General features: G+C 33.3%; 1 protein-coding gene across 4 annotated transcripts in view; it reads right to left on the reverse strand.

The window, feature by feature from the left end:
• The window catches only part of Egfr (epidermal growth factor receptor), an 82,874-nt gene that overhangs the window by 14,470 nt on the left and 49,267 nt on the right, over positions 1 to 19,137 (reverse strand). For 2 of the 4 annotated variants that reach the window (XM_015509360.2, XM_015509357.2), the window contains exon 2: positions 2,686 to 3,285. The exons of 1 other annotated variant lie outside the window; for it this stretch is intronic. In XM_015509360.2, coding sequence (XP_015364846.2) covers positions 2,686 to 2,824 — 139 coding nt within the window. In that variant the 5' untranslated portion in view covers positions 2,825 to 3,285. Of the gene's footprint in view, positions 1 to 2,685; positions 3,286 to 4,893; positions 5,040 to 19,137 lie in introns of those variants that run through there. One more of the 4 variants, XM_015509359.2, reaches the window with a different exon arrangement.

A 19,137-nucleotide genomic window follows, 5' to 3' on the forward strand; every position in this document is an offset into this window, starting at 1 on the left:
TTGTTGGCTAAAATAAAATAAAATATAAATATGTTACCTATATAATACAGTATTATATTATTATATTATAGATATTACAATGTAAATTTATATTTATTTTAAGATAATTACAAATATGCAAACTTAGTAGGTACACTAATTCATATACTATAGATAGATTAGATGTAGTCCCTATTGTCAATTGCACGGGATTTTTCATAGAGATTAATAAAGAAAAGTATGAAGACTATACGTTCTCTAAAAATTTGGTCCTAGTTGCACCCATATTCCTAAGGTATTCTTTGATTTTCAATAAAAGAATCACTCTGTATGTATATATTGGGCGATTGCCGATTTGAATACGAATACCAAAATGGTTCAATGTAGGTACCTATAATGGATACAGAGTAATATAATGGCGATGACACGATTGTTTGGAAATCACTAAATAAATTCATCATATTATTTGTTACGAGAGTAAGACAAAAATATGTTTTAACCAACGGAAAAAAAACAAAAATAAATTGCTCCGCTGCTCGGTTTTGCTGCACTACGGCGAACCAAATATATACTGTCTGTATTTTAAAGGTTTACGAATTCCATATAAATTTAGGTATAATACTATCTTACAGCTAACATAAGTTATAATATTATGACGACCACACCATAAAATAATCCTAACCAGCATTTTATCACATGTACATTTTTTCTCTACCATAATATAGGTACTAAGTACTCACATACACATCACACGAGAGACGTTGAAATTAAAACTGCTGTCATATTCACGACCTCCGAGATTGCGTTCGACACGTTTCGCGGGCGTTTGGTAACACGTATTTCATATAATAATAAAAACATGTACATATATACGATAAGCCTACACAATAATGTACGACTTTGCTGAGAGTCAGCTAAACACGCAATTTTGTGCGAACTTATCAGCAGCAACGCGCCGTCACGAGACTAAAGGTACACGAGTACTCCTCAGGCTCGACAGACGTGAAATTAGTCGGAATAACTATATTATGGTTTATATCAATGTCATTATATTCATTATTGTCACTGTTTATGTTTATGGTTTACAGACATTAGACATAACTCACATAACTAAATAGATTCAAAATTTGATACAGCAAAAGAAAGGCATGATGGTTAATATAAATGTTAAAAAATGACATCCCCTGATTCCAGATTAACGTAATGCTACAAAATAATTACGCTACGGTGATAATAAGTTAGGAAACAACGAATTTTATTTAAAAAAAAAGTATCAAGGAAATCGCCCGCTGTATAAAAGGTGTCAAATATCATTGAGTAATATTATTGAGGTAATTCTCTAAAATGGGTGTGTTAAATTTGAATTCAATACTAAGTCATTGTATAATAAAAACGATTTTGAGTAGAGGCTGCAGTCTAATAAGGTCTTAATTTAGGCATTATAATAAAGGGTATTATATATTAAATCATATTTATACCTATTGCTATAAGTATTTTTTTTCCTATTATAGTCATAAGGTGGATTGAACTAATTTTTACCAAAAACAAACTTTTAGCTTTCTGTAAAGAACCATTTGAAGGACATACAATATGCATAAAATTAAATGATTCAATTAATTGAAGACTTTTATAAAAACAAAATAATAAACATACTTTTGTGCCTCTAAAATTAAACGAAATTCGGAAAACTTAGAATTGTAAAGATGTATAAAGAAATAAAATTGAGGTTATCTATTTTTAGTAAAATATCTGGTATGATACCTACATGTTGTATGAGACCTCAGATTGGGAGACATATTATACTACACAATATAGATGATTTAAAATGAGTTATTTTAAAAATAACAAAAAACAAATAACTCTAATTATTACTACCTAATGGTAGGTACTTCAATTATTGTACGATAAATTTATAATTATTTTGAGATTGCTTAATTGCACACTCCAGAAGATATTTATACAAGGAAACTATTTGTAAATTCTATCGCCATTGCCACTATCATAGTGATATACTATGCAATTTTCTTTTATTCACTCTATACATACGTGTAGGTAATTAAATTAACAAAATAATATTCTAAGATACTATTAGTTATTACTTATTACTATATAGAACAACAGACAAAAACAAATTAAGTGTTTTTATAGAGTACAGACGTTAGTTGTAACCTATAAGATAAGATAAGATGTTTCTTGTATTATTTTACAATAATTATAGATAGGTACCTATTAAATAATACGCATCACTAAAATATATTGACCAGTAAATTAAAATATAAATATTATACATTTAAATCTAATTATGTTTTATATAAAAACGATTATTTTCACTGCTTATGTACGCCGATCGTCATTCATAACCACAAATTTAATTTTTAACGTTTATAGTATAATATATTATATTATATTTACTGCTCTGAGCAAATAATCATCAATTGATGTAATTTTACTAATGATCACGAAAAACGAATAAATAACACACGATAAAAATATTTATAATTAATAAGTAAAGTACATTTAGGGTTATCAGAAATAAGTAATAACAATTGGGTACATTGAGGGAGGTAAATATCTCTTTGCAACTCTTTGCGTGCTGGGAAAAGGTGGGCAATAAGCAAATTCTAAAAATAAGTAGCAAAAGCGTTAAGCATAATGTTAAAGGTGTAATTGTGTAACACACAACGGCGATCGGAAGATAACACTTACTTTTTCCTTTGACGAACTCTGACGTTTTCTCGACACCGGCCGCAGTGGCCGTGGCCGCGTGGAACACCAGGACGGCAACTAGCAACAGCCTGCACCGCCATAGTCGCCGGAGGAAAACGAACGGGAAAACCGCATTCATGATAACATGTTATCACAGTGCACGGACTGTGGTTACACAGGCGCATCGCTCGTCGCACGACATGGTCATCGCAAAGTCTATACGAGATAATACGATTCGTAACGGGAGACTGTATTGTGCCGTTCTGTTTGGATTTTATTTCTCAAAACAATCGGAGGACCATTACGCGTCGTACTATTATCACACCATCACTGCGACACGACGGACGAAAAAAAAAAACGATATCTATTGTGCCTGTTATGAGAATAGTGTACGACCAATATATGGTGATACGTCATACACGAACGAGTTAACGCGGCCGTCGGAGAGTTCACGGTTTTTATTTTTTCCACGACGCTCGTCCCTGCGGTTTCTGTGCCTACTGGTTATAAACAAAATAAAGCTGAGGTCGGCAGGCGCTAATGTCGCGTGCAATGCGGTGCTCTGTCGGTTCGGACTGAGCCACAGGCGCCTTATCGGTTCTGTAAAAGAAAAAAAAAACATCACACACACATATTCTGTATAGAGTTTGTTATTTTAATTTCTTCCGTCGACGGACGCGACGGGGGAAAAAATGTATTCAGCGCGAACACAAATGTAGGCCATTGTTTGAGACGTGACCAACGTATATGTTTTAATATTATATCACGCATAAGCGAGTTATTTATTATTATTATTTTTTTTTTCACCACCGACCGCTCGAGAGAGTATATGTGTATAATGTCATAGGATCATAAACACTGACTGCGGAGTTTGCCGATTTTGCATATTATTTTGTTATAATATTTGTTGTGTACACATTAAAAAAAAAAAAAAAAAACTCAGCGTAACGTGTTGCTTATTGTTTCTTTCTGTTACAACCCCGAATAAAACAAAATACATTTTGTATACACTATACTAATAAAAATAATATCGTGGCATTAGAAAACACAATACAAAACTATAGCAGCAGACATTCCGCGGGCGTCTCTACGCAGTGCTCGTCCCCCGGGGGCGCTGACGTTGATCCCGCTGTGCCAGTGCGCCACGCCGCCGCCCGATAACGCAATGACGAATATATGTATACATATTATATTAATAACAATATATGGCCACAGCAGGTACTATTTGCCGTATGTGCACCGTATATGTAGGTATAATAAGTATAGACACCACACACACACACACATATAATATATATATATATATATATATATATATATATTTAGTTTCGGCCAACAACCATCGCAGGAGAATCCACCGTCGGAGGGTCGTAATTAAATTTTTCAACGTGACGAATTATTATTATATCATGCCACTTCGATAAATATTATTATCGTATATACCTACATGCACGTTTGACCGAGAGCTGGGTCTGCAGAGAAAAATCACAAAAACCAATTACGTTCCACGTACGCGTATTATATATAACGATATATAATAAATATACCTATATGTATGTGTGTGTGTGTGTGTGCTTCGAGGGGTCGGGGGAGGAAAAACAATGATGCGCGCGCACAGCGACGATCAATTGTACGAATATAATATATCGTTATTGCCGCGAGCAATAAGGATACATTTTTATAATGAGATATTGTCAAATTGTCAAAGGCGAAGAATTTTCACCGCACGGCAGAGTAGGTAATGAGCATGATAATAATATTATTGTGTGTAGATATTATGTTTATATTATACCTACGCGCAACCGAGTTCTGCACCGTTGTCTTGTATATTATATTATATTATTATAATGTTGTTATTGCCTACTTATTAAGTATGCTAAATTCGGCGTAACTATTCGTAATGGCAATTATTTTCGGGGACCGTTTTCAACTGAGAAAAACATTTATAAAAACGAAATCGCAACAGTTTATGTTTAGATAGATTTTCTAAAACTATATTATAATATTAACGACTCAAATGTATACTATATATACCTATATGTACCTATATTTACAATTTGTCTATACGTAATACTAAACAATCCATGACTAATATGCTTCATATTTCGTGTCTGTGTTACAATCGAACAATATTATAACACCACATGTTATAATATATCATACCTACGTTTAATAATTAAATCAAAAAACCTACCTATAATAACGTACCTTAAATCATAGTATCTCATCATCTATAATGGCCATTGTAGCCGTTGGTTTATTTAAATAATCATAAAAAAAAAAAAATCATAGATTTTATAATAGAAGTTCCTCGAAGTATATTTCAACTTAATTCTTTTCAAAAATGTATAACTTTAACGGTGGCGCACTGACAACATTCGTTGGCACACACGTACGATCATATTGTGTATACTACATAATATTATTATTATTCGTCGACTAACGCTCTGCTCGTTATCATTGCAGTTATTATGCTGTACATTAGTCACATTACAACAGTCGTGTTGTGTGCGCAAACGTGCAGTCGTCAGATTTTCCGATTATTTATTATAAGTGCGTAAAATTACATGGGATTGCGTAAGCACATATGTTTAAAAACGGCGCCGTTAAAAAGTGTTAATTAACGTTCGCATTGAACGAAACCAATATAAATGGCTTTTAATCGGCGAATTCCTAAATAATGATTTGAATATTTGTCACAGCAGTTAAACAACTAAATTACATGTATAATAATAGTTGTTGTTACAAAATATCGAAATACTTCGCCTCTTCCTCCATCAACCCTTACCCAACCTCCAAACTAATTTAATATATGTAAGTATGTAATAATCGCTGCAAATGCGACCGCGTTTATCAAAATGGACAGTATATATGGCGCCAGAAATATTGCTAGATATTGACATCAGCTGTATCATATAGTCTTGAAATTCTTGCCGGCCTTGGTATACGGGAGTTCGTATATAGTAGTGGAAAACATGCTGTACATGCTATCGACGGCATAAAACTACTCCAGTAGACTTTATATATTATTATTATAAAATAGAACACTCCACTCATTCTATTTTATGTTATATACATATTAATCTTTTTATTATACGTGCTCACTAAGGCTTTGGTTGTTTAATAATATTATACATTATTTAATTGATATAAAAACGAATTTCCTAATAATCATAAAAAATGTATAGTCTATAATGAGCTCACGAGTGCTAACAGAAGTTAGCTCTTAAAAGCATAATGTATAATATTATATATATTTAATGGCTCCGGCTAAGTTTGTAATAAATTACCAACATTATTCAAATTGATTACCATCGCAGAATGTCTGTGTGTTGTGTTTAACACGCAGTAACCCGTCATCGTAAAATTTATTTTAAACATAATATACTTATAAAAACCAAGAAATCACATTTTGCAATGTACCTACATCGAATTATGAAAAACAAAATACGTATAATTTATGGTTTATTATCACATTAAGAAACATACCACATATTGTGTAACTTTATTTGATTAGACTATAATGATAAGCCAATGCAGTTAATTTTATTTAAATATATATGTATATTATCTATATAATTATAGGTACCTATAATATGTTTTAATAGATAAATGATTTTTAACAACTAAAATTGTTTATAAATATTACGTGATTAAATTTGTCTACTGCAGTGCACAGTTTCACACGGGAAATTTAGCGTAGGAATTCAATAAAATATGTCAACAAAAACCCACCCACACGACCATACACACTAATATTATTATATGTTAATCGATAATAAGAGTATAAGACCAAACACTATTACGACTTTTAAATTACATGTTATGAATAATGACATATTTAAAATGTTATTTTATTACATCCTGCATATATTCCATTGATTATGTTTTGTAGCGTGTACGCATTGCTATATGAAAGTATTATACGTATAGATGAAAAAAATTGTTTTTCTTATGGGTGCACAAACCGTTGTCCACACGATACAAGAGTCGATGTCTTGTAGCTTAAGTGCATGTGACAATACGTGCGTGATGTTATTAAAAGAGAAAACGTGCAATCTGCAATCAATAGGTGTGTTCATAATATCATATAAACATGTTTAAAATGTATAATCAACGAATCAACCGATATTATTTCGCCGAATCTATACATTAAATACGAGATAAAACATAAAAATGCAATGTAATTGTCGAAATATCGTGACTAAGATACATATAGAATATAGAATACTATATAGATATTTATCAAGAATTCTTTGATTTTTTTAATAGTTTAGTATCAACGCAACATATCAGATGAAACGAAAATTTAGATTTCAGACGTTGCTGCAGGTATATACTACTTAGTATATAGGTTATACGTACTAGCTGTAACAGGCTAGTGACAACGGTTACTTACTCAGTAAATAACCGTGTTTGGGACCAACGCTGCAGAAGATATAACAGAAATGGAATACATAATTTAATGCTCGACGCGGCGGTCGTATGGTTTAAGGTTTTTAAGTTTTTTCGTTTTTCTTCTAGAAAACACGTCCGACCAGCTCCGCCGCCTTGACGGTGGCGACATAGTACGTCAGTAATACCTCCTGAAGGTGGTAGAGGAGGGGAGTGACGTTGGTTCTTATTTCTGGCCAAAGAGAAAACAATAAAATATTATTCTTATATTTATAATATATACCTACATACAAACGATTTTAATTTTTTCAAAACGGGTCGTAAATTTTTTGTACCCTTTTACCTATATAATATAATATTACTATCTATATACCCTATTGTATACAACATAATATATATATACCTGCTTAATGTGCATAATATACTGCAGGTACGTAAACGAAAATGTGTATATGCGCAGCCTGTATACTTTTTAGCTGCTTTATACTCGTAATATATTATAAGATGAGGAGGAGGACGCCCGAAATTATATATTAATAAAAATGACATGGGTTCACCACTGCAGGAGGTGATTCGAACGCGTTAATTTTAGGCCTACCGCCAGTGGTGTAGCCAGGGAGGGGTTACAGGGGCCATGCCCCCCATGGGCCGTATCATATAATATCATACAATATAAAAAAAATAATCGTAAAATTATTAATTTTGGCTATGTACCGGTTGGGTGTTAAAATTTAAAAAAAATGTTATATTTATTATTTATTAAAACACCGTAGATTGACGAGCGTGTCATTGTCATCAATATTTTCCAAATATATGGAAAATTAAGAACACTGTTATTTGAACATTATTTATTTAATTTTTGTTTGGCCCCTTGTGAAAATTCTGGCTACGCCACTGCTCCTACCGCCGCCAATATCGACTGATGCTGTAACGGCGGCTTCAGTAACAATATTTACACGTCCAACAGTCGACGCGATAATTACTACCTTTGGGACAATGTTCGGCGATGGCAGAGGGGAATAAAACATATTTTGGGAACCAAATTGACGGCGGTAAACGACGTTTAAAGTGGCGGTTGCGGCACTAAGGGTAATAAAGAGTATCGTGGTTATTATTATCGATAAACTATTATACGTCGCGGACGCTTAACATGTAATAAATTATGTGCATGGGTAGACGGGGGGCGGTTTTTTTGGCGAACGGATTTTTTTCGGCATTTACTATTAATCGTTTTGTACACGCCAATAAGAATGACCGCGGAACGAAATGAAATATAGGTATATACATGAAAAATAATTTAATACATATATGACCTGATGGGTAGGAAAACGTTTAGGTACCACGAGCGACCGTTTTCGAATGTAGCGGTGGCAGATGGGTTTCGCCTCGGGATAATGTCCGCCGCCGGCTGATTTTTTTTTTATAGTTTTCGCGGCGAACTCGTAGTATATATTATATACATTCGATTGCCGGTGCACGGCAATAATTAGTCAGACGGCCATACATTATAGTATATTATTATTATTATTACTATAGAAGTTAACCGCTGCCTGTGTCTTTATACATATATTCTTCTTCTCCTCTTGAACACATATTTCTTGTCCTTCTCCGCAAGTCCTCGTCATCTTCGAACCACTCATTAGTCTGACACACACTATACCTTAACATTCGACACGATTGCTCGCTCACGACACTCGCCACACGCGTTTTTTTCCGTACACGTATTTTCATCCTCTGATGACTGTAATACGTATAATATACTATTCAAAAATGTTACACCAATCGTTGAACCTGCACGGCCTGTACATTTATATAATATTTATATATTGAGCCAAATGATAATACACGTGTGAGCTGCCTGTAGGCATTATTACAATCACGTAAACATTTTCGGATCTATATAGTCACTGCAGCGTGTGCTCGTCGAAGATAGGTATACTTGGGATCCTTCGCGCGATTGAGAAATCGAAATTTTATGTAAATCTAATTTTCGGTTTGGTTTCTTTTTCTAGTCTTATTGTCGTGGGCGGCTATGATATTGCAGCGCTGTATATATATATTATAATAATATAAACACTACCTACGTAAGTAACAGTTTTAAAATAAAATAACGCGTGTGTTCGTTTTTATATTTTTTTACCAGTGATGTCAAAACACGGTACACAAGTTTAGGCAATATTTTGTTGAATAAAGTAATAATATTCTAGTAGAACAGGCTACACCGTTGTCAAGTACCTACGGCACTGTTATACCTTGTTCACTATATTTAGGTTGTATAAAAACATTAAAAACTGGACGGAATATTTGTCAGAGGAGCAAGCACGTTTTCGATTTGATATTTTGGTGTGCAGTATATACAATGACCAACAGCAATGACCATAATATAGTAACATCTAGTATTTCTGGGGTCGGAATTATACATGTATCTGTCTGGAGATCAGGTGACAGTGGTGTTTCTGTTTTTTAATGAACTCATCTTCGTATAGCGTGTATATATAATATAATAATATATTATGTAGACACGAGTAGGTACAGCGGTCACCAGTCGGGTTTTTAATGGATTTCAAACAATAAACTGGTATTCGTGTCCGACATGAGTTTTAATGGCGCACACGATTTACACGGATTTGATAAATAATATTATAATGCACATACTATAGATAATGATGTATTAACACAAATAACAAAATATTATGTCTGCACTTAAAACAACGGCGTACTTTGCAATTATACACAAACGCACACAAATATAGTTAATATACGAAAACGTCGTAGTGGGGTAGTGGACGAGATATGAAAATTATATTATTATTATTATTAAAGCTGCGAACGCGCCCGTGATACGCGCTATCAGTGCGTCGTCTGGTGTCCTTGGAGCGAGGAAGAGAGAGCGAGCGGCGCACCACTTATAACAATAGTGGGCTGGAAATATCGTACCTATATATGTTACTATTATAATACGGCTGCACATAATAATATTATGCGATCGTCTTATACGTTATATATATTATAGTTATTATAATACGCTTGTATATATGGGTATGTAAAGCGCACAAGCGGTGTTAAGATTTATGGGCCGGTCAGAGATATATAATATAAACGGGCGGGAAAACAAACCCTGTGCTCCAGCGTGTATCGCGAAGACAATGGAAGTGCCCACGATTGTCGTGATCGCGTTTACTCTCCATCCCTATCTCTCTCTCTCTGTCTATCTCACTCTCTCTGTGTATAGGTACTTATTGTATACACATACATATTATACACGTATAAATACGCGTGTAAATATATACATATACACGTTATATTATAATGTATATATAATATCTAGACGATCTCGCGCGAGCGCGCCCCGCCCACACAGTCGCCAATTAAACGACACACGGCGCGGAGATCCGACTGTACGTGATGCATCCGTTGCACTCGCGCGCGCATAACAATATATATTATTATTATACGTACATGCGTCGTCGGTATTATATCGCGCGAGGTTATTTTGCATACGCGCCGTATTTCATGCCACACATATAGATACAAATATATTATTATCATTATGTGAATATACATTGTACCAATAATATCGTATATTTGTGCGTTTGTCGTTTGTGCGCGCGCGTAATGTAGCATTGTGTTTGTTTCTCCGGACGACTCGCTTTGGCGTATACAACTCGACCGTGATCGTCGTCGCCCGAGCAGTACCTACAGCAGCAGCGCGGGGAAACTGGTCCGGCGCATTCCGACGAGAACGTTTTTACACCGCCGCCACGGTGGCGACCAAGTCGAACACCTCGACTTCAGTATTTACCGCGGTGCCTCGTGCACACAATACCTACATATTATACTACGAGTGACGGAGGACGGACCAACACACATAATAATATATTATAACAATTTATGTAATGAGTGGTGTGTGTGTGCCCCGAAAACACACCGCTGCACACGCTTGTATGTTATATGTATTATGCTTAGAGAGGCGCATATGCTGCAGGAGCAACGGTCGTACTCGCTCAAGCCCATAAGTACATAATATTATGTGAACGACGGGTGGCGGAAAAATTGTATACAAAAATGAGAAAAAAAAATAAGAAACTCGCGAGTAATCGCGTTATAGGTACCCACTAATTTTCGACGGTTGCCGCGCAGTGGTCGTGATGTACGACCTGCCGGATTATTTCTCTCTTTTTTCACAGTCTTCGATTTCAATATATAATATTATGTATATCAGTATATCTAAATATATTATTATTATAATGTACCGTCGCGCATGGACACCCGGTACACGATGCAGCAGTAATAGCAACTATACTACACATAAATATATACCACCTATGTATATTTGTAGCGTCTCTATGTATAATATTTAGTACTCCGCTGAGTCAAAATAATGATCAGTTGTCCATATCAGTGTGTTAAGATAAGATATCGTCGATCGTAGCGATACAATAATTAATATTTATAAATTTGTAATTTTGTATTAACAGTTAGTCGTCGTCTGCAACGGTCGAAAGTTGTCGTTCAACGTCCGTGAATCGTAATGTCGCTATGAGCCGATATTAATTAAGTGTTATTAATTATAAATAAAAACAATAAAATGTATTTGATAATAATAAATTATAATTATTAAATCGAAATATACAGCCCACTATCCACGAATTAAATACATATTCTTCATGGCTACATATATTGTATATCATATAGGTACATTATACATTTATGCATACGCATATACACGCTAGTCCAACGGTGGATACAACACGCAAAAAAAGATTTATGCGAAAGAAAGAATCTGACGTCAAGAGTGACAAAAAAAACATCACAAGTTTCTCGTCTTATTTTTTTCATAATTTCCATCCTTCATCATATACATATATTATATTACGTCGTGCCTGCGTGGAATGAACGACGGTGGATGATGTAATTCTTACGTGCATTATAATATTATATACAAATACGAATCTGCAAATATACGTATTGAATATAATATTATAATCGTATTATTAGTATTATTTATATATATATATATATATATATATATATATATATGTAGACGATCGCGATGAGCCGATATACATATTATTATTATATACTCTCGGGCGGCTCATATAGGGGTATATATTATGTATATTAATATGTCGTACTGCGGTGATATTACAGCTCCGGTCGGCGGAATCCGGTGCCGGCGATACCATCGATAACCTTGGTCGAGGAGAAGAAGAGAAAAATACAAACCAGAATCCAATTAAAAAAACTTTTACATATTATATTATTATCGTGCATGTGTCTATGTGCATAGTTGTCCGCGGGCCGCCGTTCGAAAACAAAATAATATCTTGCCCGGACAACGACGGCGACGATGATATCGATCTGATTCGCACTTTCGGTCGAGAGCGTTTCGGTGGCTCTGGTAATTAGCCGATCGAACTACCCTCCCCCCCCCCCAAACGGTTTTTGGTTTTTACACGGTGCGTGCATGCTCGTGACTCCTCCCCCAAATAATATATTCGTCGACACGGTCTGTTATATAGGCAGCGCGCGCTTATCGTCTATATAGGTACGTCGCCGACCCAACGCCCAGCCGAACTTCCAAAGTCTTTGCTTTTACCGTTTCCTCTCTTCGTCGAGGACCAACTGTTGCCGCCGTTTTTGGTACGTAAATCACACGCGGCAGTGGTCAAAGTCGTACGCGCGTACACAGATACGCGTATATTACACTTATTATTATTTATATTATTATAAATACATACACTCATCGCACGCACGAATACGCATAATATACCTATATAGAAAATATATACGCCCACGGGCAAGTTCCACCTATAAACCAGAATCGTCAGTCTGCGGCGACGAACAGGCCGCGGGTGCCGGAGAGGAAGGTTCGGAGACCTTGGACGGTACTAACCTCCGAAAAAATGCGCCTATGCGTATATCTATTATCGTTATAATTATTCAACGTCCGACATGAGTCCGCATCTCGTATACCTTTATACATATACGAGGTGTATGTGCGTATGATAGGCGTGTTTGTGACGCGTGGATATGCGTACCGACGATCGTGAAAATGTATATAATATGTATAGATGGCCAGCCATAGGTGGTATTCGTCGAATAAATAATAATTGATTGCTTTCCGATGAGAATCGTCCACGCGGGATATGTTATATAGGCGGTTATTAAAACGGCGGCGGTCGAAAGGTCATCGCGCGCGGCTTATATTACACATATGTAGCTTAATAATAATATATATAATGATAATAGTATTATATAGAGGTATAGTACTTGTGCCGACTGAATTACTATGAGCGTGTGCGTGTGTGCACTGTGCGTGCGTGTGTGGCTGTTGAAGAGACGACCCCGTTTTAAAAGGGAGAACGCCGACGAATTAATACACGACTACATATAGGTACAAGCGCGGCGTGGTGCTGCGCGCCATATTACGCCGCGGTGCAAACGGCGTGTCTGATTGTTTCACGTCAGTCATTTTATATACGATGATAATAATATAGCCGTATACACGTCTCGCGTCAAAACTGTAGCTCTAAAACATTTTAATTTCTCACGCGTCTTTATATAATATAATAATGATCTCGAGAACGGCCCGCAAAGATATTCGAATAGTCGTCGATTATAAACTGCAGCGGTATATACGGCGCGTACAATGCAGTACATGAACGATATTAATGTACATCATATAGACACACTCGTGAATCGATGTGTATGGAACAAAGGACGAAGGTAATATTACATATTATTATAAATGTATAATGAACGCTATTGGTCGCGTGCATGTTGTACGAATAGAACTTCGACTGTACGTGTATGTATATATATATATAAAAATATATAATTATAAAGCACTTATTAAACGCGAGTAAAATGTAATAGGCTATATATACACGCGGAGAACGAGTATAAAATGATTTTCGTTCATTCGATGTACCTATTCCTATGTTACGCCACTATATATGTATGTATTTATAATGTATGCACGTTGGTTATGACGTACACTGAGATGTAGTGGTTCGAGTGAGTTCGACGATATAAAAAGAATGCGTTGGAGAATTAAGAAGAATAGGTATGAGTCGTGAGGTGTGGAAATAAAACATCGCATCCAGGCAGTTCTGTGCAGTGGCCACAACACTTTGATATCGCCACCTTCGTCGTTGTTTTTTCTCTTATTATTTTGCAAATCTCTGTGGGTGAACCTGCATGCTGCAGCCGCATACACTCGCGAGCTACACTTTCACCTATTTTCAATGAGTGTTGATATACAAACACGATTTGGCTGGTTCTAGAAAACATTTTTTTCTCATTTTTTTTGTACGCGGGTGGCGAATATGGGGTTTAATGGATGCCAGTGAATGATAACACTTGCCACTTGGGGTTGAATGGCTTGAACACGAGATATTGGATTGCTATCGCTTGTTTAACGAACTTTTTTAGGAGGAATATAAACGCGGGTTGTATGTTATACGAGATTAAAATAAATTAATAACTATATTAACTAAATACAATGATTATATTAAACTTACAAACGAGTATAGGTATATTATTATAATATTAACCGAAAACAGTTGTCATACATCTGAGTATATTGATATGAACACAGGTGGAGAAACACGCGGAGAATAAAGAGAGTGCAATATCAATCAGTTGATTAAAGTATGACGTATACTTTAGCGTCTTCGTCATCAGCTCGCCGTGAAATAATATAATATAAGTATATTCATTATCGTTTATTAGATTATTATAATATTATGAATAGTTTTGGTTTTTAACGTCTACGAATAGAGATGGGGATAGGGAGAGACTGGAGAGAGTGATTGAGAGAGAATACATCGTGGCGGCTCGCGATCACCAATGGCAAACGAAGATTTCGACAGGTGTGTGTGTGTGCTTGTGATTTATCGATTCGGTTTATTGCCCATTTGGCGTTCACGGTTTAAGTTTCCTCTGCATAATTCCCTGCAGCTCGTGTATTCTAGTAATCAACAAGTAACAATCCCCCGCTGTGAGACGGCTTCACGAAGAGGGGAAAAAAATAAATACCAATATTTTTCATTTTCTCGTCGTATTATAATATTATGCATCATGGAATCCACGGACGTTCCTAAAACTATCTTTACTGCGAACGCGCGAATGCAAAACGCTTGTTGGACGGTTATTTCGCATATACATCGCTCGATACATTATTGTTGTCTAATATTTGAATAAACAAATGTAATTGTTTGTACATAGATAATGGTTATACATGTAAGTTATTCTTGTTTATTATGGTAATTTTGGTTAGTTAAACGGAAACAATCAAAATAGCTCCCATTATTAAGGATATTCAAAACTGACCATTGGATTGGTATTTATATAGTTCTATAAGATAATAATATCATTTAATAATTGGTTCTCAAAAAAGTAGAGTAATTGACAAAAAACTTGGTATTAAAAAAAAATAAAATATAAGTCTATAACATTTTATACGTATAGTGTTCAAATCTGATACAATAATTATTGTAACCAACACTAATATAATAAAACTTCACAAGAATTTAAATTTTTAGAAAATAAAACCTAGAAATATGATTGGAATAATTTTATTATTGTTTTAATAGTATATAAAACATAAAATAAGACAATGTTATCAAGTAATTAATTTACTTTTTTATTTATGTTTAATAAATAAATTTACAATTAATATTATAGGTATTTTCTTTTATATTAAGATTATATTATTTTAAGAAATATATTACATAATATAATGTAGAATATACTATATACAATATACTTAATATTAAAAATTATATAAAAACATTATTTCTAAAATGTCAAACTGGAGATTTTAAGTTTCATTTTTTCTAACATTAGAATATAGCTAAACTTAATTATTTTAATACCATTATGGTAACCAATATAACTTTAAAATACATTTATTGTGAGCCAAATAGTTAGCCAAAAGTTTACAACCAATTCAATAATACCATTAAGATTAAAATATTGACTACTAATAAAACTTAGGTGCTAATTGAATTTTTATTAAAATAAGAGGCGAAAATGCTGAATTCCATGATGTATAATTACAATTATTAATAGTCATTAACGTTGATATTTTATTGTTTTATTTCTGTATTAGTGTTCTATTTATATACATTTTATGAAGATTGCAAAAAGTAATAAAATTAAAAATGTTACCACAATAATGAGAATAAGATATAAAATGAGATATAAAGCTAAAATGGATTAAAAAATATACAACTTTCCACTATAACACTATACGATGCATACATATACGTGTGGCAAGTCATGGCAACTTGATTTTTGGGTCAGGAGTAAGAAATAAATTAAATATTATTCCATTTTATTTTATTATTAAATACTTCAATTGATCAAATGTAAATATATGAACTCAACATGACATCATCCTTAACAAAGATTTGGTGTCTTGTTAGCATTTTCAGTTTTCACAAGCTATTGAGTAATATTATATTTTTTATATTGTAGCAGATAATTAAGAAGCTTTTTATAACAATAATGCAGCATAAATTCTCAAATAGCCATCCACTCAAAAACTGAAAATTACAAAAGGAAAACTATATTTTGCTCGTATAATAATATATCGTCGACACTGTATGTTAAAAAAATACATACATACATTCGACAGTTTGTCGAATTAATCAATGTCTTATAAATATTTTGCATTGAGGTATTAGTTTATTTATTTTTTCTAATTAATATTCAAACATTAACCAACATATTGATATTATTATAAAAGTTTATCTTGTCATAAAAAATGAGACGTTTAATATTATCGTATAATGTCGTATTTTTTTGTTCGATGAAATAAAAAAGGCTAGCTTTAATCGGTCGGCACAAACTTCAGAAAGGAAGGGTAAAAAAATATTGCATGAAAAATGTTATTTGTCTTCGAGAATTCGGTGTAGACAATCGCGAACAGAATATATACTTACACTTATTCTTTATGCCGATTCCTCTTGGTCGGTTTTTTTGTCTTATATAGCCCGTAAACAAAGACCAATTTAAGTTACCCAAGAGAAGGGTATAGGGGAAGCATGGGAACCGGAATTTCGACATTCTAGGCCGTATAAGACGTTTTGACACTTCCAAAGACCTTTCTAAATTGTATTCAAATATTACGCTGTCGTTTAAAATATTGTACCCCTTAACATCGTATACATAAACTGAACACGAATGTTAAGAAATAATATTTTTAGAAGAGATAAATGCACAGCGGAGGGAAGAAAAGTTGTAAGTACTAAGATGAAATCACTGACAAATGCATATCTATATACATATAAAAAAAATATTTTTATTTTTTACGACTCAGGCACGCATAAACCGGTTGAATAACTTGCGTAAGAAGTATACTCTCGCATTTTATTGCCTACACCGACGGTTGACTGTACGGGTAATGAGAATTTGTTTAAATTGTTTAATAATTCCATTAAAATCTCGAAAACCCATTTTAGACTTAACCTAAAATCATAAAATAGTCTTCGTGTATCAAAATAACTGCATGTGTGAAACGACAATATAATATATAATTTTTATTTTCTAAACCAAAATATCTATACAAAGCAATATTTATACAGCGGATGTTAAGAAAATTAATCATAAATTTATATTTCTATATAATATACAAAATAATAATATATAGTTATTTAGGTATATTATGATAGATGAAGTTTTTTAAGTAATTTTAATAAATTTTAATATAGTAAAATAATATTTTTCAGTTAAAAATGAAATTAATATCAACTATCAATATCCTGAGGAGTAAAATGTATGTATATATGATTAATAGGTATATAATACACGTATAGAGCTAATTTTAGTATGGTAATATTATTTCTTCTCCTCCTAATATTTTTGTAAGGATTTAACTAATCTATGATTACGTTATTATGATATAGTGGCCATAACAAATCATGTACTCGTATAACTTTCAACAAATGCTGATCGTGTTTTATTTTTCCGTAAAAATAAAAAATTTCTCTGGTGTAGAAAGAATGCAGTCGTGACTGGTGTGCGGTGTGAACGTGTATAATATATATACAACTCGAGAATTGCTGTGAACTATGCAGCTGTCATTTAATTTTTTGATCAACTTGTGTCTTCCAAAATATGAAAATTATTCGGAATAAAAACAAAATGTTAAACAAATGTATTTATTACACGTATTAAGCTGACAGTAACATATCAACTACGAGTATATATTATATTATATTATTCAGGCTTTGAATTATAATTTCTAAACATGAAAATTATTTTTATTTGTGTCGATTAACCGAGTTATATAATACAATATTATTTATTATACAAATAAAATAGTATTAAAGTGTTGAACTTTTATATTATACATGGGCGCTTCAGCCTAATACTTCCTTCCCCTGACCTAGTTTCTGTTTGTATTTTGTATGGGTGGGTAGTTCCTCTATCTACCTACACAGATTTTTTTTTTATAATGCAATCAGCAATCGCTGTTGCTCGTCCAAAAATCTACATACAACTGCAGCTTAAGAATAAATTGTAACAAATGATTATTTTGTTTTTGTCGATTTCATAATGTTGTTTACTATATTTTTACTTGTATTTTAAAATGCAAATAATTATCGAGTATCAATATATTTTTAGATAGGTACAAACGATAAAATTCGAACAATAGGTCGTTTGATTATTTACTGATATTGGCTTCAACTTGTTTTTCTAAACTGTATAATGCGTATATCTATATACATTTTTTTAAATTTTAAACACGTTTTATTGCTGCTATCACGCAAAAATGTTTAGTTAATATGTGAAGATCGTTATTTAAAATGCCTCACGCGTGCAGACACGAACTAGATCAAAATGTTCATTATAAGAAATATTATGTTGTTCGTATATATATATATATAAATAAATTTTATAAGTATTATATATTAATATTATCATGTTATATACAGACATATTTTTATCTTAGTCATGTCCATATAAAATGTATTATATTAATGTTTAATTTAACACTGGCTAATAATAAAATAGGTACGCTGTATCTTGGCCGTGTGATCACGA

Source organism: Diuraphis noxia, unplaced genomic scaffold (assembly GCF_037042655.1).
Source record: "Diuraphis noxia isolate RWA-SAM2 unplaced genomic scaffold, SU_Dnox_SAM2 contig0002, whole genome shotgun sequence".
In the NCBI taxonomy this organism is placed as follows: domain Eukaryota; kingdom Metazoa; phylum Arthropoda; class Insecta; order Hemiptera; family Aphididae; genus Diuraphis; species Diuraphis noxia.